The sequence below is a fragment of the Candoia aspera genome, chromosome 5, assembly GCF_035149785.1.
Source record: "Candoia aspera isolate rCanAsp1 chromosome 5, rCanAsp1.hap2, whole genome shotgun sequence".
Taxonomy (NCBI): Eukaryota; Metazoa; Chordata; class Lepidosauria; order Squamata; family Boidae; genus Candoia; species Candoia aspera.
The window spans coordinates 92413322-92439324 of NC_086157.1; the positions used below are offsets into that span (position 1 = coordinate 92413322).

General features: G+C 37.5%; 2 protein-coding genes across 2 annotated transcripts in view; one reads left to right on the forward strand and one right to left on the reverse strand.

Annotated features, from left to right (window-relative positions):
* Positions 1-1428: 1428 nt before the first annotated feature.
* On the forward strand, positions 1429-15001 carry N4BP2L1 (NEDD4 binding protein 2 like 1). Its single transcript, XM_063305706.1, has 5 exons — positions 1429-1623; positions 3538-3665; positions 6034-6122; positions 9582-9658; positions 11870-15001. The coding sequence occupies exons 1-5, from the start codon at positions 1478-1480 to the stop codon at positions 12048-12050; spliced, it is 621 nt and encodes a 206-aa protein (XP_063161776.1). The 5' UTR covers positions 1429-1477; the 3' UTR covers positions 12051-15001.
* Positions 15002-15034: 33 nt separating this feature from the next.
* Positions 15035-26003, reverse strand: part of BRCA2 (BRCA2 DNA repair associated) — a 41943-nt gene continuing 30974 nt past the window's right edge. The window contains exons 18-26 of the mRNA XM_063304728.1: positions 25108-25263; positions 24850-24994; positions 22708-22826; positions 19981-20182; positions 19192-19358; positions 18971-19109; positions 17145-17401; positions 15952-16098; positions 15035-15586 (exon numbers count right to left, since the gene is read on the reverse strand). Coding sequence (XP_063160798.1) covers positions 15059-15586; positions 15952-16098; positions 17145-17401; positions 18971-19109; positions 19192-19358; positions 19981-20182; positions 22708-22826; positions 24850-24994; positions 25108-25263 — 1860 coding nt within the window. The 3' untranslated portion in view covers positions 15035-15058. The remainder of the gene's footprint in view (positions 15587-15951; positions 16099-17144; positions 17402-18970; positions 19110-19191; positions 19359-19980; positions 20183-22707; positions 22827-24849; positions 24995-25107; positions 25264-26003) is intronic.

Consider the following 26003-nt stretch of genomic DNA (forward strand, 5'->3'; position numbering starts at 1 on the left):
ATGCAGAAGTTTGTTGATGTACAGTATATTCTACTGTTCTTATATTGTAATTGTTTTTTTAATTGTTCATAATGAACTAGTCCTCTGAATACATGAGAAGCAAAATATAATACACCCCCATGTCTAAAATATTACACTACCAAGAAAAGAACCAATATGAGAGGATATAACTACTATATAAAAATTCCTTAAGTTTTTTAAGGTGGGATAATATTTTAAAGAATTTTCCACCCCCAAAATAATTAGAATAAATTACCAATTCTGGCTAAATGAACATTGTTTTGCTACAACACCAACTATATTTGTCTATTACAGCAAAAATAACAAAATGTCTTAAATGCTAGTAAGTTCATTAGTCCTTAGGGTAACAGGAAACCCTTTCTGTTTGTTTTCTATTCACTCAAAACTACCCAGTTCCAAATATTTGGTAGAGAGAAGTAACTGCGCTGGTCAACTGCAAAATAACCAGCGGTGAGCCTTATTTTAAATACTGTAAAATTTTTGGAAATAAAGACTCTAATTGATCTACAGGGGAAAACATAAACCCTAGGAATAAATGACACAAACTACAGATTAGTTGTGCAAGCTGAAAAGTACGGTATACAGAAACAAGCAGGGTGACTTTTCATATTAATAATTGCCAACAACACATTCAAAACTAGCATTGCTAAGTCAGGGAACCATGCCAGCAATCGTCCGATGGCAGAGAACTTAACAAATATGTACGCGAGTATTAGGGATATTGTTCGCACTTGTCAGTAGGGCTGCATTCTTCGGCGGCTACTTAATAGTTCACCTTATTGCCTCCGCCAGGCTCCGGAGCGGGCCTTTACTCCTCATGAAGAAAAGTTTTCGTGTCAGTGGCTCTACTACGTCTGGCTTAACGCAGCAAACGTATAGAAAACTCTCTCTGCCAGGTAATTGTTGCCCAGATTTCCGCAGCCAGAGCGGGCGGCTCTAACGTCCGACTATCGGAGGCTGCCATCCTATCCACCCGCCTTGCCCAACCTGTGGTAAGCCAACTGCTGCCTGGTCACTGCATAATTGGCTTGGGGAAGCGCTAAGCCCGCTCAACTGCGCGATCCCACGGATCGTGACCGAGCTGACTTTCGCATAAGCCTCGTTCGATTGGACCGTTCCTGCCCGATAGAGGATAGCATAGGCAGCGCTTTCCTTAGCAGGGGGTTTACACGTTATTAGCGGGACTGACTCTGGTTCTCCGACAGAGGTGCCACGCTCCGCCCTTCCTCCGGAGAGCCGTGCTCGGAGGGAACGCCCAATGCGCCACTTTCGCCTTCAGCCGAGTTCCTCGCGCGCGGCCCTCAGATGGGCAGGCCGGAGGCCCTGCGGGGGGGGGGGGGCGGAGCGAGCTGGCGCTGCCCCTCAGTCACGCGGAGGGAGGGCAGTGTAAACACTCGGTGACTCAGGCAGGCTCCGAGGAGGCAGAGGCTGTTGCTGTTGCTGCTGCTGCGCCGCTATGGAAGACAGCCTGGTTCGCGCCCTCGGGGGCCTGAGCCTCCAGCAGCCCCGCCGTGCCCAAGGCAGGTCCACCGCTCGCCATTTCAGCAAACGCCTCTTCTTGCTCCGCGGCCTGCCCGGGTCCGGGAAAAGTACTCTGGCCAGGTAAACCTCCCCCAGCCGCAGTCATTCCCGCATCCTTTGATCGGTCGCACCGGTTCTGTCCGCGAGGGCGGCGAGGGGGTCTCCAGGAGCTGCCAGGCGCTCAAGACAGCCGTGGTTTTGCAGCGAGCGCCCCCTCAGCCGAAGCCTTCCTGGCCCGTGTTGATAACACGGCAGGCGGTCGGTCAGTTCGGGTGGTGCGAGGAGGAAGAAGCTGTTGCTCCGGTTTTTGTTTTGTTTCGTTTTGTTTTTCCTAGCTTAACCTGGTGGAGTTTATTGTTTTAAAGGAACAGGAATGCTGGGGGTGGGGAGTGCCATTAAAGGTAGTTAAGAGAGTACTCCAAAGCCAATCAGGGAAACCAGAGAATAATTGGGAGAGGGGTGGGAAGGGTGCTTTGCCCTCGGAGACCGGTCCCTTGTACAGACACACGAAATCTTAAAATTGCTGAGGTTGAGAAACATTGCACAAGAGTGTCCTTGCCCCTGTTACTCTCAGGCGCTCTTAAGTCCACACTGATAAGCCCCTCCAGAAAGCCTGAATGTGATGGGATCAGGAGCCTATTAATACAAAAAAGCAGCCATAGCTAGGTTGGCCAATGAGAATGCCATCTTTTTAGCTGTATTTTTATGCCACCCACTCTTCAAACTCTGACGCTTACTTAGCGACCTTGCACTGCTGTGTTTGGGCTGCCCCAATGTGGTGTGTGACTTTTGCCCAGACTCCTGCCTTATTGACGCTATTGGAAGGAACACTTCCCACCCGCTTGTGTCTCCATGAGAAATTATGCCTGGTTTTGCCTGCTATGGTTTGGAGAAGTAATCAGGTTGTACAAGTACATAGTGAAAATGGAATATTTGCTCCTTCTGTTATATATGTCAGCACTGAACCCGGTGAAATTAGTTAATATATTTTCTGCACATAACTTAAATTTTAGGTTGGCGGTTAAACTGAGTGAATTAGAGCCACTCCTTATGCACATAGCAGCTACTTCAGTGTTTTACACTGAATGCATATCAGAAGCACACCATTTTTGTTCAAAGCAGTGTACATTAAAATTCCATAATTGATGCATAGTTTTAATTCTTATTTACTAAATTGAGGAAGCATAACAAGCAGCAGGCTTTGAAAGACCAGCAATGGGGGTGCTATAAATAGCTGCATCTGGGGAATTGTGATTTGTGCTTAACTTAGTATTGGCTCTATTATATTTAAGAAAACCAGTCCTCAAAAATTATTTTGCTTTATTGATCAAACAAATCTATAATTTTGATAACAAAGTAAGGTTACAAACAAAACCAAAAAGCACATATCAAATTGATCTTTCAGTGTTATGCAAACATTGACAAATCATATAACCTAAATCAACAGCTAACAGTATAAAAGAATCCATATATATGATAAGTTGAAATAAAAAAAGGAGAGAAAAAGAGGGAGAAGAAAAATGCCTGGAAATTTGTAGCATAAAAGCAACTCCATAAAATTTGACAAATTGTTTGAAAGTGCTGGTATTACCCTTTTGACCAAATAAATAAATAAAACCATTCAAATGATTAATTTGAAATAAATACTGTTAACATGGTTATTTCAACCACCTGAATGATTTCCCCCCTTTGCCACATTAAACATTAAAATCATGCAGCAAATAGGATGAACTCTGATGGCAGCACAGAAGACTCTGGGGAGAGGAGCCTCAGAGCCTCAGACTGTATACCTCTGCCCTACTATAATGTAGCTATAGTTAATTAAAAAAAATGCATATGTTTGTCTCAGGCGCTTGCAAAAATCAAAGTATTGCATTTGACAGTTGCACAAAATGGCATTTTCAAAGTGGTGGAAGTTTTTCTCTTGTGGCATCACATTGTTGGATTCAGTAATGATAACTAATATGCACTTAGTTCTTTTTTTTTGTCTGTCAGGCAACTGAAACGTGAATTTCCTAATGCAGCCATTTTTAGCACTGATGAGTATTTCATCACAGAGGATGGCACCTATGAGTTTAATCCTGATTGTTTGGGAGAGGCACATAAGTGGAACCAGGAAAGAGGCATGTATGGCTCTTCTTAACATTCCTCTTTATCTACTGTATCAAAGTGGCTCTCAAAAATTGATTAGAACAAAGCTTCATTTAATAGAATTAAGAACAGAATAATTTTAATCCTCAAGTGAAAGTTGATATACTTACTGTTTAAAGACTTTCTGATATACGGACGCTGAAGACTACATTGCATTATGATGTTTTCTAACATCAGTATCATGTCTGTTCTTTGCTGCTGTTATTAGGAATCTGGAAGATAAATATATGCCCTGAAGGGAAATGTTACTCTGGAAATAAGCATGCCCATTGCTTTTAAAATAATAACAGTTTATTTGCATATTACTTTTCTAATGCTGAATCCTCCCATGGGTTTTCTTCTCTGTATCATTTCTTGGAAGAACTTAACATTTTCTGGCATTTCTGGAAGATTGATCTGCTCTGCCAATTCTATGATAACTTCCAGCTGGCTCCTAGGTGGATATTAGGGAATGTTGGATAGAAATAGGTGAAAAATAACTTGGAAATCCCCCTTCTCTATCATTTCCATAAACTGTAGGACAGAAATGGCCATCTGGAAACCTGAGCCTAGAAGCAATATGAAAAATAATTATTATATATAGGGTTTGAAGGCTTGCCTGAGTCTACTGACCTGTTTGATTGTAATTTGTTCAGTTCAATTCATTTGTACTTTGACCACCAGTGTACATTACACTCTTTTCTTTTCAACATAATACAATTAACCCTGGTACTTTATAGTTAGCAATACAGACATTTTCTGTTACATCATGGGAAGGCAACTGTGATCCATATGGGGACAAGCGTTAGACTTATTTTTATAGTCCTCAGGTTGCAGTGCTGAAACTATAGATTTTCAGTGGTAGATTTGTCACATACTGAAATACAAAAAAATGTGAAAAGATGTAACATATTATTTTGGTAGCTTAAATGCTCTTACCTGTTCAAAATTGGTCTAAGCTAACAAAAAATGGAAAGGTGAAAAATACATACAGACACCCTAGCTACAAAAGACTGCCTATCTCCATATTATACCCTATACATGAAGCTTGTCAGAACTGGAACTAGCTGATAACCTTATATCAGCAACTAATGTACTTGCTGATTTCAAATGCAATGACTTTGGTTTTCTGGTTCAGATGAATGAGAAACTGTAGATAATGAAAAAGCTTCTGGATTAATTATGGCAAGTTGAGAAGGGAGGAAAGTAGGAGCAGCGTGAGGATAGAAGATAGAGGCATAATGCTAGTATTGTGTTTGTTGGCTTATATATAAATTATATAAATTTAACTGTGGCATTGTTTGGGCTTTCCTGTAACTTCCTGGACGAAGAAAAAATATATGAAGAGTACATTTACTTTTAACATTTTCATACATGGGAATGCATATTTCTACTGCATATGTTTTGAATTGTATATACAAGCATTAAGACCAAGCATATTTATATGTTTTAAAGCAACAGTTTAACTGTTCCTTCATCCACAAGAGTTTCCAAGCCAATATACTTAGCACTAAAACAAATATCATAACAAAATCACAACAGGTAGAAAAATAAAAGGTATTAATAATAATTAAAAAGTCTGAAATTAGTGGAGGTCAAATTCATCTGTCAAATTCACCCTTCTACATTTTAAGTTTTAAAATACATGGACAAATAGTGTTTTAAAGAGCAGGAAAAAATCAGTGCCAATTTTATTTCCCTGAAGAGGCCCCCATAATTTAGAAACGTAATTGCTACTCAGTGGCAGCACTTCTTACAATATAACCAGTCCTGGTGACCCCACTTTGCTATGTGTATTAGAAGCCAGGTCTACTGCTAAGTATCTGGGACCTGGCTCATTAGACTGGTCTTCCCGCATCATAGGGCACTCTTAAGAGGTTGGGAATCTTTTAGTTGCAAATATACTTCCTGTCCCTGCAGCTCCGCAGTAGAGTAACTAGTAAGATGACAGTAGTTGGCTTTCTATACTACAGTAACATTAATTATATCCGGACTTAATGTGTTCTTCCTTTTCTGCTCTAATTTTGCAGTATTTTTTTCTCCATATATGGCATTATATGGGAAATAACAATCTGAAAATATAATGCAGACAAAATATGAAAGGAATAAAAGCCTGTGTCTTGAAAGTCCTTTGCTAATTTTATCTCATACTTATTTGTAATATGAATCACCAATACTTCTGTTGCAGTAAATCCACAAAATAGGTCCTCCTAGCTTGGTGATTTGCAATTGTACTACAGGCCCTGGAAATCTCAAGTTCCTTAGTCTGTTTTGGAAGTTACCTGAAGGATTTAATATAATTATCTAGATAGGCGATAACTAGTTCCACCTACTAAAAACATGTACATTATTATGTTACAGCACGTAAAGCAATGAAGAATGGGAAATCGCCAGTTATTATTGATAATACCAACATCCACGCTTGGGAAATGAAGCCATATGTGATAATGGTAGGGAATATTGTGACCTGTTTGTAATATTTAATAATTGTGTTATCAAACTTGATTACTTATCAAATTAGGGAGAAAATTTGCAAGAATCTGTAATGTGAGTAATGTTTTCAAATAATACTTTTCTTTTGCTTGAATTCTTTGTCCAAGTTCTTGTCCAAGTCCTCAAACTACATTCTCCAGCTTGGCAGTATTGCAACTATAATGGGATTATGGGTATCTGGAGGTCAATAGGTTTTTATATCATCCAATATAAATCAAGCTTCTTTCTTTTAGGTTACATTTGGTTTTTTTTTAATTGAGAAGATTCTCAATAATCATGTACAGTTTTAAAGGAATGTAGTTACATGGAGACTATGGAAGCAGAGTTCCAGCCTGTGGGATATTTATATCTAGGCCAGTATAGGCTTTGCAATCAGCACAATCACTTTTTAAATTAAAATATGAAATTGCCTTATATTGAGCCAGATCATTAGCTCATCAGATACTTTATGATTGGCAGCTGTTCTTTTAAAATACAGGTCTTTCTGGCACTCTAATCTCTTTTAAGGGAGATGCCGAGGACCTTAGGCAGGCAAAAGTATGTCTTTTCAATAGTGTTACAGGCCATCTTTCAATTTAAAACAAGTTATAAGGGAGAAATGTTACGCTATCCTTCTGGTTGCCTTACCGCTGCTGCTAATCTAGCACTTAGATAATTTGAGTGAAATGTTTATACCAGTTAATGGTTGAAGGTACTTAAGAACATCAGCATAGCCTAGGCCCCTCTTAGCCCAGGATTTCTCACAGTGGCCAACCAGATGCCTGCCAATGTTCCTTTGCCATTGGTATTTGGAAGTGTGCCTTCAGTAGACCTGTCCTCCATGGATTTATCAATTTTCCTTTTAAAGCCATCCAAATTAGTAGCCATCACTGTGTTTTGTGGTGATGAATTCTTAATTATTCTGTGTGAAGAAGTTCTTCCTTTGGTCTGTTTTATATTTCTTTCCAATCAGTTATATTGGTGACCCTTGGTGACTGTTAAAAATTAGATGCTGCCTGGCACACCAGTGAAATATTATCTTTCGCCCCTGTTACCTGTAAAAATCACTTATTGAATGTGATTCTCAAAAAAGGTCAATCAATCTGCTAATTCCAATTTCCACTCATTTTTCTTAATATAGTTTTGACAGCACCTACAGTATCAACAGGTAACTGTTTCAATATTCATAGCTCAGTGTTCTGTTTTGAGAGCAATTTACAGATTACTGCATGTCTAACAAGCTTTGCTTCTTTTCTTGAGAAGCAACATGTTTAAGTCCTTGATATAACTCAGTAGCAATTTTGGATTTTTTGTTTGCTATCTTATTTACAATGTATTGATGGTGAAAAGTCTTATATAGTTAATGGTGAGTAGTTAGCAAAATCATGAAAAATCATTCTGAAATTTACTGAAAAAAAACATGAGGAAAAGTATGAATAGTATAGTCATGTTTGTATAAATAACTCTGAGTGTGGTTATCTTAGGGGATATGTTTGGACTACAAAACTTACTTTGCTTAAGCTTCCAACAAAACAATCCCACTTTGTCTGGCAGAACATAATTTGTTGTATTACGATCAAATAAAATATTTCAAGAATTCTGGTCACTGAAAACAATGGGAACCTCCCTTGTTTTCCATTCCAGGGCTGCAAGATTAGATGTGGTGCTACTCTACAATAATCCACAAAAACAAAAATACCCAAAGTACAAAAGAAAAAGAATTGGGCAGATTATTGTATTTTTCAAAACATTAAAAGAAGCCTTATAGGAGGCTATGGAAGGAATTATTCCTTGTATACATTTTTGGTAGATTACCATTCCAATGCTAAGCAAATTAAAGCAAAAGGGGATATATATATATATATATATGTATGTATGTATGTATGTATGTATGCATATTTATTTATTTATTTTACGGTCAGTCTGCCATTCAGGTTGCTTTCTGCTGGACTTCTGTGTCTGTTATGTTGCTGCAAAAAATGCTTCTGCTTAACTATTGCATGAACAGTAACATTGACATGGGAAAAATAAACAACAAAACTTTATTAAAACCTGCATTTAAAATGTATTCTGAAGCTCAATTTCAACAAGGCGCAGAATATCCCTATTCCTTGAAGTACATTTACCCAAACTCCCAATATAGCATTTGTAGTGATCTCTGCCATTTACAGCAGTGTTTCTCAACCTTGGCATCTTTAAGATATGTGGACTTCAATTCCAAGGATTCCCCAGCCAGCCATGATTTACAGCTTCAGCTCCCAGTAATTCTGGGAGCTGATCAGCTGTGGTATTCCTCTCCCGTCCTTCCAGCAGCAGAGTTTGCCAGGGTCTGCAATCCTGAACAATGTGCTTAGGTAACTGCAGGTTTGCTCCAGTACTCATTCCATCCAATCAAAGCCAATAGCAGTAGGAATATGATTAGATCAGCTAGTAGACCTGCTGACTTACTAGCCTGAAAATAAATCCTGATTTATAAGCTACCAAAATCTAGTTTCTTTGCTTGGAACAGCTATAATGTGTAAGGCAATGCCTCTTAAAACTATGAAATTTTGTGGGAATGTCCATTTTATTTTGAAATTAGTACTCTCAAAACTATTATTTATTTTATTTTATTTTATTTATTTATTAAATTTTGCCACTGTCCATCTCCCCCTGAAGGAGGGACTCTGGGCCATTTATAAAAACAATGAAAAATTAAATACCATAAACACATATCCAATATAATATAACAATATAATATAAAACAAATATAGTATAAAATCCAGACGACGATAATATAGAATCTCTCATGTATACCTAAAGGGCCATTTTAGGGCACCAGCCATCTCCAAGAGTGATTACCTCCCTCCCACCAGGCAAGATGGCAGAACCAGGTCTTTAGTTGTTTTCAAAAAACCACCAGGGATTTTTGTGGCTTAGGGAGTAGGAGTTCAGCTTGTACCCATCATTCCTGAAAAAGGACTTAGGTAGTCTTTCTGTATGCTCTGAATTCATGCCAAATAAAAATGCATCTTTTTAGGCTCTCCTGAAATGTGGGGAGCATACCTTCACTCTTCTTTAATGGTTAAATTTTGGATAGTGAACAGTTACAGCATGAATGAGCAGGCCATAGGTTAACATGCTTGAGAAGTAAGCATAACCCACTTAACCAGGCCAGGTGCAGCTCTGTGAGCTACATTCACGTAACATACTATTTTAACTTTCACTTTTTTTTTTTGGTGTGGCTTAGTGTGTTATATGCAGTTTATTATTCAGTGTATTGGGTTGATTCAGGAACCAAGTTAAATATGTTATACAAATCCAACCTTTGGTATTTTTTTTCCCCTATGGTTTTGTGGTGGAGAAAAATATGGAACACTTGATAAAGTTTAATAATGGATTAAACTTGACAGTACTTTTTAAAATTGTAGCATAATAACGATTTTTTTTTTAATCAGGCACTTGAAAACAGATATGAAGTTATATTTCGAGAGCCAGATACACGTTGGAAGTTCCACGTTCGCGAACTAGCCAGGTACATTTTGCAACCGAGGTTTAGAAAACCAGGCTGACCATTGTAACCATTGATATGAATCCCAATTTAGACAAGAGCTGGGAGGATTGTCCTGAAAAACAGCATGTAGGAAAGTTGGGTTCCTACTAGTCTAGTTGGAAGTATTTAAATCTTTATCTTGCTCATGTATCATTTGATCATTAGTATTATACATTCTTGGATATGTTGTAAAAATTGTGGCCTTGGAGCTGTGATGAAGACAGATTACTATGTCAGTATCTCATGGATCAGAAATAAATGAATTGAGTATACATCCCTATTTGAATATAATGTATTTTTCACTGTTTAAAATATATTGCAAATATAGCAATATACAAATAGCAAAGATTTGTATTTAAACATAAATTAAACCTGCAGCAATAATTAATAGAAAATAACATGAGATATGAAAGGTAACAAATCTGGGGAAAACTAAATGTTCTTATTACTGAATTGTTAATAATTTGGCATGTTTTCTGATGAAATGTGACATTCATATACTTTAATCACCTAAAATTGAGAAAATTTGGAGCAAAAGTTGAAATAGTTGAAATAATTTTGTTTCTCTTGTATGTCAACTGTTGTCTCACACAAAGCATATTGGGAGCTTTATAATCATAGAATTGGAAGGGACTATTTAGGCCATTGAGTTCAACCCCGTTCAGGACAGGAATCTAAATTAAAATATTATAGACTGATGGTTCCTATTTAGTGAAGGAGTGCCCATCACTTCTTTGGGCAATTGGTTCCACTGCTGAACAGTTCTTACTACTAGGAACTTTTGCCTAAGATTCATCTGGAATTGCCTTTCTGTAATTTAAACCCATTATTTTGTCTTCTGTCCTATGAAATGAACAATAGGTCTTGCCCTTTTTATGTGTGATAGTACTCTTGAAATACTTAAAAAGGTGTATCTCCCCCCCCCCCCCGCAAATGCTCAAGGTTAAGTATTGCTAGTTCTTTGAATCCCTGTTCGTAGAACTGTTTCTGGTCTTACAATCATCTTTGTTGCTCTTCTCTAAGGGCCTTCCCATAAATCCTTCTTAATAATGTGATGCCCTGAATTGGACACAACACATATGGGGTCTGAACAAATCAGAATATAGTGGAAGTTCCCCTGATTTAGAAAGTAGAATTTTTAAAGAAAATTCTGCAATGTATTCTCTTCCTTCCTCTGGGCACCCTATTTTTCTGGAATATTCTTGTTTTGGTTTCTTTCTTTCTAGTACTCTGCACTTACTGTGTACGGCCAATCATCACTTGATTGTTTGTGTTCATGTATGTTTTGTTTTGAAAACCAGCTTTAAAGTCCCTACAGATAGACTGATAAATCTTTTCATTTCTTCAGTAGATCAGTTTTGGTTCTGGTTCTATTGATAGGTAAAGGTAAAGGTTTCCCTTGACGTAAAGTCCAGTCGTGTCCGACTCTAGGGGGCGGTGCTCATCTCCGTTTCAAAGCCTTGGAGTTGTCCATAGGACACTTCCGGGTCATGTGGCCAGCATGACTCACGGAACGCCGTTACCTTCCCGCCGAAGCGGTACCAATTAATCTACTCACATTTGCATGTTTTCGAACTGCTTGGTGTGCAGAAGCTGGGACGAGCAACGGGAGCTCACCCCGCCGCGCGGTTTCGAACCGCCGACCTTCCGATCGACAGCTCAGCGGTTTAACCCGCAGCGCCACCGCGTCCCTGGTTCTATTGAACCTATTATTAAAATGACTAGGGACCTGCTACAACAACCAGTCCTTTTCCTTCCCTCCAGTCACAATCCCATGGCTACTAAAAATACAATGTGAGTTTTTAACTTACAAGCCTTTTTATTTCTTCTTTTTTGGTTCTTGGGATTCCTTTGCACAAACTGACCCTGTTCTCTTGCTTCTCAGTGGGCACAATTTGATTACATCGGCGTTGGGTGCATTTGAGTTCGATATTAGAGGGAGTGATTCTGTTGATCTCTTAATCCAGTATATAATCATGCAATCTCAACCATACCTATATGCATTTACATGTACTAATTCCTATGACTGCACACATAGGAAACCTTGCTTTTTGAATCTATGAGTATCCAGTTTTAGGATTACTGTTTTTTTCCAAAAATATGTACCTTGCTTGCACAAGGAAAACTGTAATGTATGGATCAGAGACAGAGAACTAATATTTTCACACTCTTGGCATATTTTTACATTTTTAGACTTAATCATCATGGTGTTCCACGTGAGAAGATACAATGGATGAAAGACCAGTATGAGCATGATGTTACCTTCCATACAGTGCTTCATTCTGAAGAACCAGCCAGATACTGCAATTCTGGACGTTATTCTCACCTGAATTCAACTTTTCCCAACAACAGAACTAATAGGTCAAAAAACTGAAGAGATTTTAGTGCGATTTTATAGAGGTTTTATAAATTTGTATATTTTGTTTTGTATTCTTAGCAATTTTCTATTTTTCTACTGAACTAAAGTAGGTCTTAAGCCATTTAAACTTGCTGATGTCCCACAATGCTTGAAGACTTTTAAGAAAATTATAGGAGAAATGGTTTAAGCATAAACCATAATCTCACTGTTGCTTTTTCACAATTCTAGTTTATTCTTTTCTGCAGCCATTTTCATACTAGGCCTTAAATTCACAAAAAAAATTTACAGGGTGGCTCTGTTTAAGAGTACATATGCATGCCAAGGACCATATTAACTGTTAGCATTAAAATGCTAGCTATAGTACATGAGACAGCATTTCCCAAATCGTCATACATTTAAGAACAGCAATTCTGCGGTACTCTCCAGCAGCAGCCATAAATGTGTTGGATTTCTCACCGAGGCCAGAGATAGCATTCCAGTCCTGGAATATGCAATCCAGTGACAGAAACTTTTTCTTCTTGTCCTTTTACCAGCATCCAAGTCTGACTGTGTTCAGCACGTCAGAAGTCTGAGCCTTCAAGAGGACCAGAACTAGGCGTTTTACAGATGGGTGGGGGCAAAGCTTTTGATCTGCAGTATATAATGGAATGTGAGAATAACCTTGGAAGACAGGGATGCTGCCTAGGGAAACTTTTGATAAGAGAGGGAGGAGTCTGCAACTGAGTAATAGGAAGAGAAACTTAGAAAGGATCTGCCCTAACTGGTTAGGTGGTAAATAGGGACGATGGGAGATTTCTTTCAGACTTGCAACATTCTGTTAATGTAGCCTAACAATAAAGGAGAGGTAGCATATCTGGTCGTGTTTCCTGTCTGGTTTACATGGGAGGGCTGACACAGAATCAGGCAACCTGCTGCTGCCCCCAAAACTAGTGTAGATTTGTGACATTCCCTAGAACTAGTACAGGTAAATTGTAATTATTAAATATTGTACAAATGATAAGATCTTGTTTCCTAAGTCCAATAGATCCCTATTTGCTCAGCCTATTTTTGAATTCCTGGCTCTGATGATTTTATAAATCTGCGAATAATTTCCCAGCATATAAACTGTACAGAGCAAAGGCACAGCCTCCAATTTTTATTTTTTCTCCACAAAAATTGTATGGTCTTCTCTCTATGAAACAAGCAAGATGCATCTCAACTTTCCTATTAAGCAATTAATACTTAGATGTGAGTCAGAAACCACCATGAATGTTAAAAACTAGATACTGATTAAAAACAAATATTGAAATGGTTACAGCTGCTTTGTTAATATTCAGTGCCAACACTGGGTTTACATACAATGCTAGACAATGGTTTGTTCAACTACAGTTGGGTTAACATTCCATAGTTTACTAACCATAATGATTGGGTTAGACCAACAAACAAACTAAAACCAGCCACTTTGTGACATAATGTAATATGTACTCAGCTTACATGAGGTTTATGCCATCCTCTCTACTCATTTAGGCTATCCTGCTTATCCTTACATGCCCAGTTGTGGCTTCTATATATTAGCCCACCAGATATTTTTGTGCCCATACCCTAGATAACTGATTGTGCTGCCTGAGTTCAACGTTCAGGTGGTGGAAGTTTCAAGAAATGTAAACAGACCAACATCTTGTTTTAACTTTTCTTTCAGTGCTGTTTACTTCAGTTGTCTTACTCTATGGATTTTTCTTTAATTTGTCAGATTGAACCACTGTACAGTATTTTCATTCCTGTTCATAGAATAAGAGTGTTTTACTTGTGAAAAGTTTCTTTTTTACTTTCTGTTTTTAGCATAAACTGGATTTTTTTCCTCTTGAACTAATTTCTATTAATTCTTCAAAAATCAGCCAGAATATTCTATAATTTTTTTTAAATGTTCATTGTATTTTAAGGAGATTAACCTAGCAACAGGTTGCACTTCTAGGCACTCCTAAGCTCACTGAAATTTGTGAAGCTTAAGGGCCACAGCATCAGCTACCATACTATTAAGATGATATAATTAAGTATGCCCAGGAGTTCAACATATAGTTTGCAATACATTTAAGTCTTATTACAGATGCTATGTAGTTTTATTTTGAAATTTTGGCTACCCTAAGTAAACATAAATGTATATATATATAATGATCACTGTATTCATACTTGGACACTGCTCACTGTAATAGTTTTGTACTAGTTTAAAGATAGTTTAGTGTTCAGGGACATATTCTTCATTAGGATTTCTAGTAGAGATCACTGCAACAGCAGCAGCAGCAGCAGCAATAATAATAATGTGTCTCATTGCCAAATTCAATTCCTTACAACAAAGAATTTATTTACCTGCATTTATTTTCCCAGTGTTCAGGTGGAAGGACCCCTGAAAATAATACTTGTGAAATAAGTTATAGATCAGGTGATACTGTCCTTATTTGCAAATATTAAAGGATAAGAGATAATTCCTTTGTTAGGGAAGGAAGATATTTGATGCTATTTTAATAGTCAAATTCAATAGACAACCATAGGCCTATTTGTATAATTTTGGGCACTTGTCCCTTCAACGACCTCTGATACATATTACAGTGTTTAGAACAGAACTTTAGACAGCATCTTTAAATATGGAGAGAAAAATAAGAAAAATCCTTTTCTGCAACCTTTTTATCTACTCTTTGTGTTTAGCCATTTGTTCAAAAGCTAATTCTGATATAAGCTGCATTGAGTATTTGGAAAACATTAAATAAATACTATGAAATTTGAGATAAAAATGTGAAACTAGTAACTTCTGACCCAGAAATGTACCTCTGGCTTATATTTCAGGAATTTGCAACAGTTATTCTTACTGAAATGTCTTGAAGGGCTTGTTTTGAACTAAAATGTGTAATCATAAACAAACCTATACAAACATTTATAACATTCAGTTTCAAAAAGTAATTTAAATATTAAAATACAAACTATATTAACAGTGACATTTATTACTTTGTTTTCTTTGCCTCTGAAATTTTCCCTATGCAGCTAATGAACGGTTAGTTCTGTTTTTCCTTTGCAGGATATTCATTTCCCTTAGTGTTATCCTGATGCATGGCTTTTCTACTGGTGGACTGGACAGAGGGATCAGTCTCACCCGTAGATCCCATTCCTTTCTCTCCCGGAAAATTACTTAGGAGGGTTTGTGTATTTATCATTGCAAGCTCCTCATCCGCAACGAAATGGCTTTCAGGAGCAAAACCAGACCTGTTCAGCTTCATTGGGGGAGGTTTGTGAATGCTGCTTTCTGTTCTTTTCGTTGATATTTCACTCTGGGGACGGGAGCTTCGAGGGGGCTGAAAGGCTTTTTTTAGAGATGGTGAAATAAATGTACAGATTGGTTTCACGGGTGGAGGGGAAGGTACTTGACTGAGCAGGTCCATTGCTTTTCTTTTCTTATAGTTCTCTGGAGTTTCTTGATAGTCCGGTGTCACTTTTGCAGATCCAAGAGTAAATGATGGCTTTGTGCCTGATTTTCCAACGGTCAGAGGACTTTGAGGATTTAGTTCCCTGTTGGGAGTTGTGATCTTAAAAAGACAACAAAAAATCTAATTGGATTCCTTCAGTTACTTTTACTCAGTAAAAACATCTGAACTAAATAATGCCCTTCTCTTTATATCTGTATGCTTTTAAAGTAAGTGTCTTCAAAGCAGTCTTAGGAAATGTCTCTACCAGATATTTAAACAGTTTATCGCTATAAGACGGCCTTCCCCAGCCTGTATGCCCTGTAGATGTGTGTCTCAACTCCTAGAATTCACAGCAGTGACTATCTACAGGTTAGGAAATGTTACCCTAAACATTTTAATTGAAATTCTTGATAGGAAGTCCAATGAACATAGAATAATTTACTTTTGAACAGCTCTTAGTAAAATTGTTCTTTTAATAAACTTACTGCTTGCTTATTTCCTGCATCAGATTTCCAGAGAGAAGAAAAAGGATCCAAGCCACGTTCTCGGGACAAATTAAGTAATTGTAAGTGATCTGATTTTAGCAAATTCATGACTTTGTATTGTGCATCTTTGCTAAAGCAGCTGTCATTCTATAAAACAAAAACAATATTTTTTTATTAGTATAAAAACTCTGTCCTGGTAAAAGTTGGATAATAATATATTAAAATTGTTATTACTTAATTTTATATGGGCATCCACTTGACATACAACTCTGGGGAGTGAACAGCAACTTAAAAACAAAACAAAAACTGAAACAACATAATTCAAGCATAGTATGTTTTATGAATAATGTTTGAGAAATTATTTTAAGTATGCAACTAATACCTTATTTCTGAATGTCAGAGAAGTTGCCAGGAGAACATAATAATAATAATGTTATTCACTGATTTTTTATAATGAAATAAGTACAGGTTGTCCTCACTTAAAGATAGCAATTGGGACTGGAATTTCCATCGCTAAGCAACACGGTTGTAAAGCGTGACATCATGTGACCACACCGCTTAGCAACAAAACTTCCGGCACTTCCAGTTGCTATTGTTAAGCAAATCAATGTGAGTCTTTAAACGAGGATCTTACGTGGTTGCCATTTGCGATCTCCTGCTAGCTTCTCCATTGACTTTGCTTGTGGAAAGCCAACAAAGAAGGTCACAAATGGCAATCACAGGACTGTGGGATGCTGCAACGTAATTGCGAGCTGGGTACTAAGCGCCCAGATCATGTACATATGACCACAGGGACACTGCAACTGATGTAAGTTCAAGGACCAGTTGCAACTACCACTTGTTCAGCACCATCATAAGCCTCAATGGTCACTGAGTGAGTGGTCATTAAACAAGGACCACCTGTAGGACTGTACAGCATTTGGATTCATTTCTGCAAAAGTATTTTGGGAATGTGCAAGGTTGTGGATATAGGACCTGGAGCAGCTTCTTAAAGCAACCATGCCTTTTCCTGGGATTTCTCACAAATACTGAACTAAACCATCTATCGTAAATATTGAACAGTGTTGATGTGGACACTTGCTAAATCAAATGTTGAATGTCCTGTTTTAATCTGCATCATAAAAAATGTAATGCTTGTGTGCATGTATCCACTAAATGTACTTAATTGCTCTATGAGAAATAAGTAACTTTACCTCAACGGTATTTTTAAGTTCTTTAAATATTTCTTGGAGATGGTTTTCCTTTGGGTTTGAGGAGAATTCAGAAAGTTCTCCAGCAAATAGGGTGGGGATGTCTGATTTGAAATCAGGTCGCCACTGAAGATTGGTTGCAGAGATCAATGCAGAAGGAATGATTATATCTTCAATAGCAAGCTGCTTGAGATCTGTATAGATCTGGACTGCTATTATATTATGATGTTTATCTGACAGGTATACCAATGTAGAAAAACCTACATAAAAAATGAAACATACAACAACGTGTTGAATTTAATATTTAAACCTTACATGTTGGCCGTGTCTGAAGTTCAAAATAAAAAAAAATTCTTCCACTCCCAACTACCACTAATAGAAAATTATAATGTTATTTGCAGCAGGAATGCAAGGAAAAAACGGGTAACCAATGAGGTCTGTGATGCCAACTCCTCCCTTACTCCTACGATGCATCCTGTCATCACTACCCAGTTTTCCAACTGACCTGCCCTTTAACTCAGCTGTTCACCAAGGCTCACCTAGTTCGTTTAGGAATGAATTGAAGAAGCAAATTGCTTCTGCCTATTCCCCCCAAAATCCACCAAACTAGTATTTTCATTTCTAGAGGTACCTACAAAACTGAAAAAAAGCTCAATACTACAACTCCCACTAATGAAAAGCTAATATAATTTAAGCAGAAACAATTATGAAAAGCAATAAAATAACAAATACCAGAAATTTATAAGTAACCCCACAGTAACCCTATTGTGGCTTAAGTTTTCAGAAATTATGCAACCCAATTTAAAGGAATTAAATTCAGGTCTATGAAATATCACAAATTTGTCAGATGGAGTTGTGTGTTCTAAAAAAGGAGAAGGGAAAATATTAAAAATCAATCCTTTCCTGATATACCATTAAAATACTTTGATTTGTAGATGGAAATCCTTGGTTTATATGGTGCCACTAAGATTCTTGTTTTTAACTAGATCTAGATAGTTTTAATATACAATAAATATATATTGTAATTCATTTAAAACGTTAAAAGCCCAGTGATTTTTTACCATATATTATGTAAACAAACCTAGAAAGAATATCTGTTTTATCCAGAAATATAGATGATAGGGTGGGGTGCAAATGACAAACATGTATCAGAAGGCAAGCATGAACACTTGGGTTTGCATTATGACATACGTTTCAGTTTGTACTGAATGCTTATGTTTTGATGGCAGTACTTTTATGGGTAGGCAAAATTGCTAGAATAAAAATGAAAATATCAAGAACTTAATTCCCATATTAAAATACATAATCATTAAATTTGTTAAGCCCTGCAACCCACAACTCTCAAATATACTTTTTCAGGAAAATACACACATGCATATGCGCGCACACACAGACAATCAAATCTGTTTTCCCCCCTAAAAGTATACTTGAAGAAGACAAGTAAATACAAAAGAGTATCTAAATGAGATTACCAGCTAATCATGGTGTATACAGATTGGTGTATTTTGTGATGCCTATAAAATTCCACAATAATAAATATAATTTAGGAGCTACTCCATCACTTATGTGAAATTTCAGAGGAATTTGAAAGTTCTAAATTTCAGTCTGGGAACAAAAATATGATTTGAGCAGTTTATATTAAATTTAGATTTAATTGCAAACCAAAAGCAGATAGTATAACTAAAGGATAGAGTTTGTTTTAATAAAGTTTCATTTTTAATTTTAAAAGTATACTTAATTTTTATCCACCCGAATAAAGATACTGATTTGGAACTTACATATAAATATTTTTACATAAGTAATAAATGTGATTATGACATGTAACATACCTGTTCTTTTTGTGAAACAAACTATATATCCCACCAGATCCACCTCAGAACAAGCTGGTCGGAAGGAGGGCTCCAGCAGCTTGCCATACACCAGACATTCCCTTGGTTGGTAAACTTGTAATAAGCTCTCTTGAGAAACCTAAGAGCATTATGGATAATAACATTATGAAAGTTACTTAAAACCTTTAGTTTAAATATCACATTTATGTCACAACACTCACTGGCGGTTGTAGATACTGTGTTTTCTTGGTAGCTGTTAACTGTAGACTGGCGGTCTTCAACTTGCCTTTGGAGTGAGATGCAGATAACTGTAAAATTCTATATCGACGACCTTCTTTTAAGAGGCTACAGACGTGTGAGGATGGACGCCAGATGTTCAGTATAACTTCTAAGAATTGAAAGTACAGATTACATTTTGACAACAATATGGGCATCTTTAAAAAACATATTTTTGCTGGTCATTGACCATATTTTATTATTAGTAATTATTAACAAAGAAAATACAGAATATCCATTCATATCTGCATTATAGAAGAACTTAAGTTACATTTTCTTTTAGAAATGTTACTACAGGTAGTCCTCAACTTATGACCATTCATTCAGCTTACAACCACAGGGTCGCTTCAGCTCCCCCCACCTGACTATCTCCCCTCCATCTCTGCCCTTTTGGCTGCCCTGCACCCTGCCTTGCTGGGTGGCAAGCAGCCCCAGAACCACACAGCTCTGGAGCTGCTTTCCATGCTGTGGCTCTGGGGCTGCAAGGAGCCCCTGAACCACGGCGCAGTGCAAAGCTGTCCCTGGAAGCCTCAGCCACCCCACCCCAGCCCAACTTGTTGTAAGTTGACGACTACCTGTATTTGCATAGTGCTACAGTTAAACAATGCATCAGGGGGTGATGTATAGTGAATTCAAATAAACAGCCTATATGAATAAAGTATTGCTTAGATACTTTATTATTACACATATTTACTGCCAATATGCCATTCAGAGGGGATTAGGATTGTACTTACCTTTTGTGCTTTCTTCTGTTCCATAATCTACAATTCGTAGTTTGATTATGGTGGATACATCCCTTCGGCAGGAGCTATTTTTCTCTTGCTCAGCAGATTCAACAGCCTTCCTGAATTCTGCTTCTATCTGTGCTTGCTTTTTATCACTGACCATCTGTCTGTGACTATTCAAGGCTTTTAACTGCTGTTCACTGAAAAAGCCCTGCAATAAACAGTGGTAATACTGGAACAACTCGATATATCACAATAAAATGGAAACTTATAAAATAAGCCCCAATTCCATTATTTAATGGAATATTAAATGTATGAATATGTTTGGCTACCAAATGTAATTTTTTTCAGTTGAATCCTATACATTTCTATTCAGATATAGGTAGAATCAGAATCGGAAACAGCTATTCAGCCACCAGTTTCAACTTCCTACTCAGTGAAGGAATCCACATTAAAGCATCCCTGAGAGACTGCTGTTGAGCCTTTGGTTGCATGTATACTGCAAACAGGAGCCCACCACTTCTCTGGGTAGTTGATTCCACTGTCAGACCACTCTTGCCATTAAGAAGTTTCTCCTAACATCTTTTCAAGGATGTGAGAAGCACAGTTGTGTCCCCCACTTATGTCATCTTTTTGCAGGGCCGGATATGCAAATCAACTCTTCATGCAGAACTTAATTTCCAGTCTGAGCATTCACATTACCCTAAATCCTTATCAAAGGACTCAGGCCAAAACTGGACAAGTTACTTAAAAGATGGGTCTGAAATTTGCTGGAGACATATGGAGCTGGGAGGCAACAACATTGGTTAACTCTGTCCCCTATTTATTTATTTAATTTTCTAGCCCACCTTTATTATTTTTATAAATAACTCAAGGCGGTGAACATACCTAATACTCCTTCCTCCTATTTTTCCCATAACAGCAACCCTGTGAGGTAAGCTGTGCTGAGTGAGAGTGACTGGCCCAGGGTCACCCAGCCGGCTTTCATGTCTAAGGTGGGACTAGAAGTCTCAGTCTCCTGGTTTCTAGCCCATTGCCTTAACCACTAGTCCAAACTGGCTTTCTAGTTACTCTTTTACCTTTTCCAAGTCGTCCTACCCCCAAAAAGCTTGTTTTCCTGCTGTTAAAAAAGAAACTGCCTAGAGAGCAATTAAATTACTGATGCCTAGGAGAACACAATGTTTTAAGTCTTTTATTGGTTTACTATCAAACCATACAAACAGAATAAAAGCCAGAGATACTGGAATCAAAATCATCAAAACGTAGCACCCTGTTTAAAAAGCCATAATTTGGGGGCATTTTAAAAACCTGACAGAGAGATAAATCACCTTAACTCAGTAAGTAGTATATTCTAAAACCTGGATTAGTTACAGAGAAAAAGCCCAAGTCACTGTGAGATATGGCCCAAAGGCTACAAGGGTTTAAAGATACCAATATTTTGTATTGAATTTAATGGACCTTACTCTTAAATCAAGTACTGACATTATATCCAATCATGGCTACAAGAACACAGATTTAAATTTGTCATGGGCATTGAATTAGTACAAAAACGTCATACAGCAAAAGTTTAGGGAGAAAACGACTATGTAATAATGGGGTTCTCGATTTTAAAGGAAAGTGATATATTTTGGACTTGGACTTAAAAAACATACTAATAAACTCAGAGCAATGTAAAGTAGGATCTCTTGGGAGGAGTTCAAGATGAGTGGGATTTCATAAAGAAGAGGATATTGAAAACAAAATCACAAACCATTCCAATGAGGCAAAAAATGGCCAGCAGCAAAAGAAGCCAGTGATATCTTAAAATAAAGGATGCATACAAGAAATGAAAACAGGAGCATGTAAGTCACAAGGAAGAGTACAGACAAATAACTCCAAGCTGTATAATTAATATTAGGAAACTGAAACATCAGACTGATCTGAGGTTAGCAAAGGATGGTAAGTATAACAAAACAGGCTTCTTTAAATATATTCAAGAGAAAAGGAAATGAGAATAACCAGAGCATGAACTGCTCAATGGAGAAATACTAACATTCAATTCCTGTTTTAGTTCAGTCTTTTCCAAAAACATGCTTGTTCCACCGGGAAATTGAGACATCGTGATGAAGAGACAAGACTTTACTTTGAAGTAGTGAATTTTCAATACTGGATGAATTGCATCCTAGGGTACTGAAGGAACTAGCTAATGGTCTCGCTAAATTACTGCAGGTTACTTTTAAGAAACCCCAGTGAACTGGTAAAGTGCCAGATGGGGAGGAGAAAAAAAAATGTCCCTATGTCCAAAAATTGGAAAAAGGAGTATCTGGCAAACAGACCAGTCAGTTTGGCATCAATGTACAGGATATACCAATATCTATCTGGGATGTGTGGATTCCTGCACTGAGCAGGGGGTTTAACTTAAATGGCTGCTTCAAACTGAATCTAAGCCAAAACCCCCCCCCCATTATTTTGGTGTAGCCAATGAACCCAGTTATACACTTGTCCTCATTCAATTTCCTAATCTTGTGAGAATGGTTGGAGTGCAGCTCCTTTAAAATATTAAGTGAAATTTCTCTCATAGGATTTTCATCATCTCTTTTTTTAGATGTTCTATCTTCCTGCTTCCCTCTACCTCTGCCTCCTTTGTTTTACCCCTTTTACCTACTTTCTTTTTAGAGTGGAGTCCTCTGGATTCAGAAACCAGAAGTTCATAGAATGACTAAATATTTCTAGCACTGTCAAGAAAAAAAAACTTACCTCCATATAAGATGGATCAGCAGAATTAATAATTGCTTCATAAAGCTCTGCACCATCTTGTAGACCACGTATCTGTTGCCTTGTTAATGTATGAGATCGCAGTATTCTTTTGCCTTTATCTGTTTTTAAAAATTAACATGTCTCAAATAACTACCACTGTGAATACTCAGTTAACAGTAATCAAATTGAACAACTGAGCTTAAGCCGAATGGTAAGCATTTGAAAGGAAATTGTAACAAATCATGATAGGTACAAAGGAGATGCCAGCAACTAATTTAAAATTTACATTCAGAATAGCATTTTTGTTGTTTCTGAAAACAATAAAAAGGTAACTTAATGCCTTATGTTTATATTCTATTTTTGAAAGATACCCAGAGAAGATCCAAATCATTCTATTTTGGGGGGATCATTCTATTTTTATACTAGAGAGCCACTTTGGTGTAGTGGTTAAAGCATCAGGCTAGAAACCAGGAGACCGTGAGTTCTAGTCCTGCCTTAGGCAAAGCCAGCTGGGTGACTTTGGGCCAGTCACTCTCTCTCAGCCCTAGGAAGAAGGCAATGGCAAACAACTTCTGAAAAACCTTGCCAAGAAAACTGCAGGGACACAGATTTTTTTTTTTTAAAAATACTCTTTAAATATTAAGAATTGGGAGCAGGAGCTCCAATTTTGAATATAGCAGCAGTACTGGAACATTCTCTCCACTGTCTTTTGGATCTAAATCATCTTAGACCTTCCATTAGCCATCAGGAACCATCCTCTGTAACTCTTGATATCAGTTCAGTCAAAACAGATATCAGTTCATGCTGCCTTCTTTGGCAGGATGGCCACTGCTCAAACAAGGAAGAAGTCAGACAGCCCAGTCCAAACTCCAGTGTTCACTCCATCTCTGGCTCACCCTTGCACCCCGCAAAAGCAGAAACTCTGACCCCCTCATTTGTATCCTACAAACCTGTGTCATGTAGTACTTCAACTCACACTAATCATAGTGCTGCTAAACACATTTCTGCATCAACATCAATTTAAAACTTCAGTGATGCAGTTTTCAATCTAATTTCAAACAATAACGTCATTATGGTGGCAGATTACTGTGCTCACAAACTATAGCACAGCATTGAACTCTTATCTATGGAAGCTTGGTTTGAACACTGCACACTGCAGGAACAAAGATGTGCTTGAGTAGGCTTGTCTCCTTATTAAATAGAAAATAAGTGAACCCTTCTGATACTGCCTCATATTTTATCATAGATAAGGTTCTTTATTGAGCACGTGGGGGTGAATCAAATTTAAATAGGTACATAGTATGTGATCTGCCAGGGTTTCTAAGCTAGGCATACATTACTTAATGCAATGAATTGTAAGTCTGATTTATAATTAGGACAGAATACATTATTTTGGAGTAAGAAATACCCAGAGGGAACCATCTCTAAAGGAGAAATTTTAACAATTGTTCTCTTTATGTAACCAGAGAGTTACTTTCTTGAAACTCGAAACAGTAGACTCTCAGTTAACTGAAACTCAAGCAACTGGCACAAAAATCGAACCGGAAAAAAAACGGCACTCTCAAGCAACCAGAGGAAAAAAAACCTGGCACTCTCAAGCAACCAGAAAAAAAATCTGTATCTCTCGGCTGCCATCTAGTGGGTATTAGGGTTTAATAGTAACTTTCAAGCAACCAGGAACTACATTTATCCAGCATCTACCAATCCCCATGGGTGCCGGTTAACTGAGAGTCTACTGTACTTAGTTGTTATTAGCGTCATTTAAACATTAATATGGTATGAGACACGTAAACATTATCACTTTATAATATTCAGGCATATACTAAGGATAAATACAAAGTAATTGTTCTAGACAACTACATTCCAAGGTATTTCTTTACTTAGGAAAACATACAAATCTTGCAAAGCCTAAAAACTTCAGAGGAACTCAGTTCTGTTTACAGGGCTTGAATCAAGTATAATTGAAAAGAAAAATAGCTGTCAGTACAGTTTTCTGAACAATTGTGTGATACATAAGGTTATATAAAGAACAGATGGGTTCTATAGTAGCTTTCATATTTCTCCATAAATAGGCATTTTTTTGTTTTATTACATGAAAAATGACATTCTAAAAACAATTAAAAGTATAGAGTTATATTTTACCATTATTCGTTTCAAATTTAGCTTGTATTTTTGCCAGCAATGCTTCTAAGGTTTTTTGTCGATTTTCAGCAAATTTTGCAGCTTCTCTTTCTTCTGCTCGATTGTTACGAAACACACAGGACCCTGTTGATACTTTTTCCATCCACTGAAATAAATATTGGTTGAAAATTAGTCCACCTATTTGAATTAAGATTTGCTTCTCAACTCTTAGTAATTGTGTATATATTGAAGGCTATCTAATATACTAAATTACTCTACCTGTATAGGGTAAATTCTTTGAACAATGATATCAATGCAACCAACAGTCCCACCATCACTAAACAATGAGCATAAAGGCAAAGAGAATGGCCGAGGATCCCGATAATATCCTAATTTGGCATACCATCGAGCACGTCGAGTACTGTTAGCTGTAATCTAAAATAAAACAAATATGTATTTCAGATGCAGCTGCTGTAAAGTAGCCCAGTAGCCAGGTAGATTTTTACATGCATAGTACAAGATCTACAACCTAATTATAGAGCAAGTTAGCTTCAGATGAAGTGTACAAGTGAATAAATTAGATCTGTCAACTGTAAATGCAATAAAGGTAATCTATAACACTCATTTTGAAATTGTGTATGTTTTGCTGAAGATACTTGTTTGGTTTCAGGGTAATAGCTATGTGACCTGGAGAGGGGATGTTGCCATCTGTCCCTTGTCATGGACAGATCTCTACCTGGTGACCCTGCAGTTGACCCCGTCCTTTGCAGGGAAATGGGCCTTACTGGATCGGCCTGACTCAGGTATCTATTGGACTCTATTTGTTTTCTCAGGGAGCTTGGGTTTCTCCCTAGGGTTCTGATACATGATTCAACAAGGCCACCTGGTTGGTTAAGCCCTCCGGGTGCATGTAGGTGGATCCAAGTGGTGGTAAAAATGCCTCTTTGAGGAGGTGATTCTGCAAGTTCTGAAAGATGGTGGTGCACCCCCTATTCAAGAGACCATCCTTGGGTCCAGCCAATCTGGACAATGTTCATTTAGTCTCCAACCTTCAGGGAAGGTTGCTGAGGTGGTGGTTGACCTCCAGTTTCAGAGGACCCTGGAAGAAGCAGATTATCTGGACTCTTTTCAGTTGGGATTTAAACCAGGGTAAAGTACAGAGGTGGCTTTTGTCA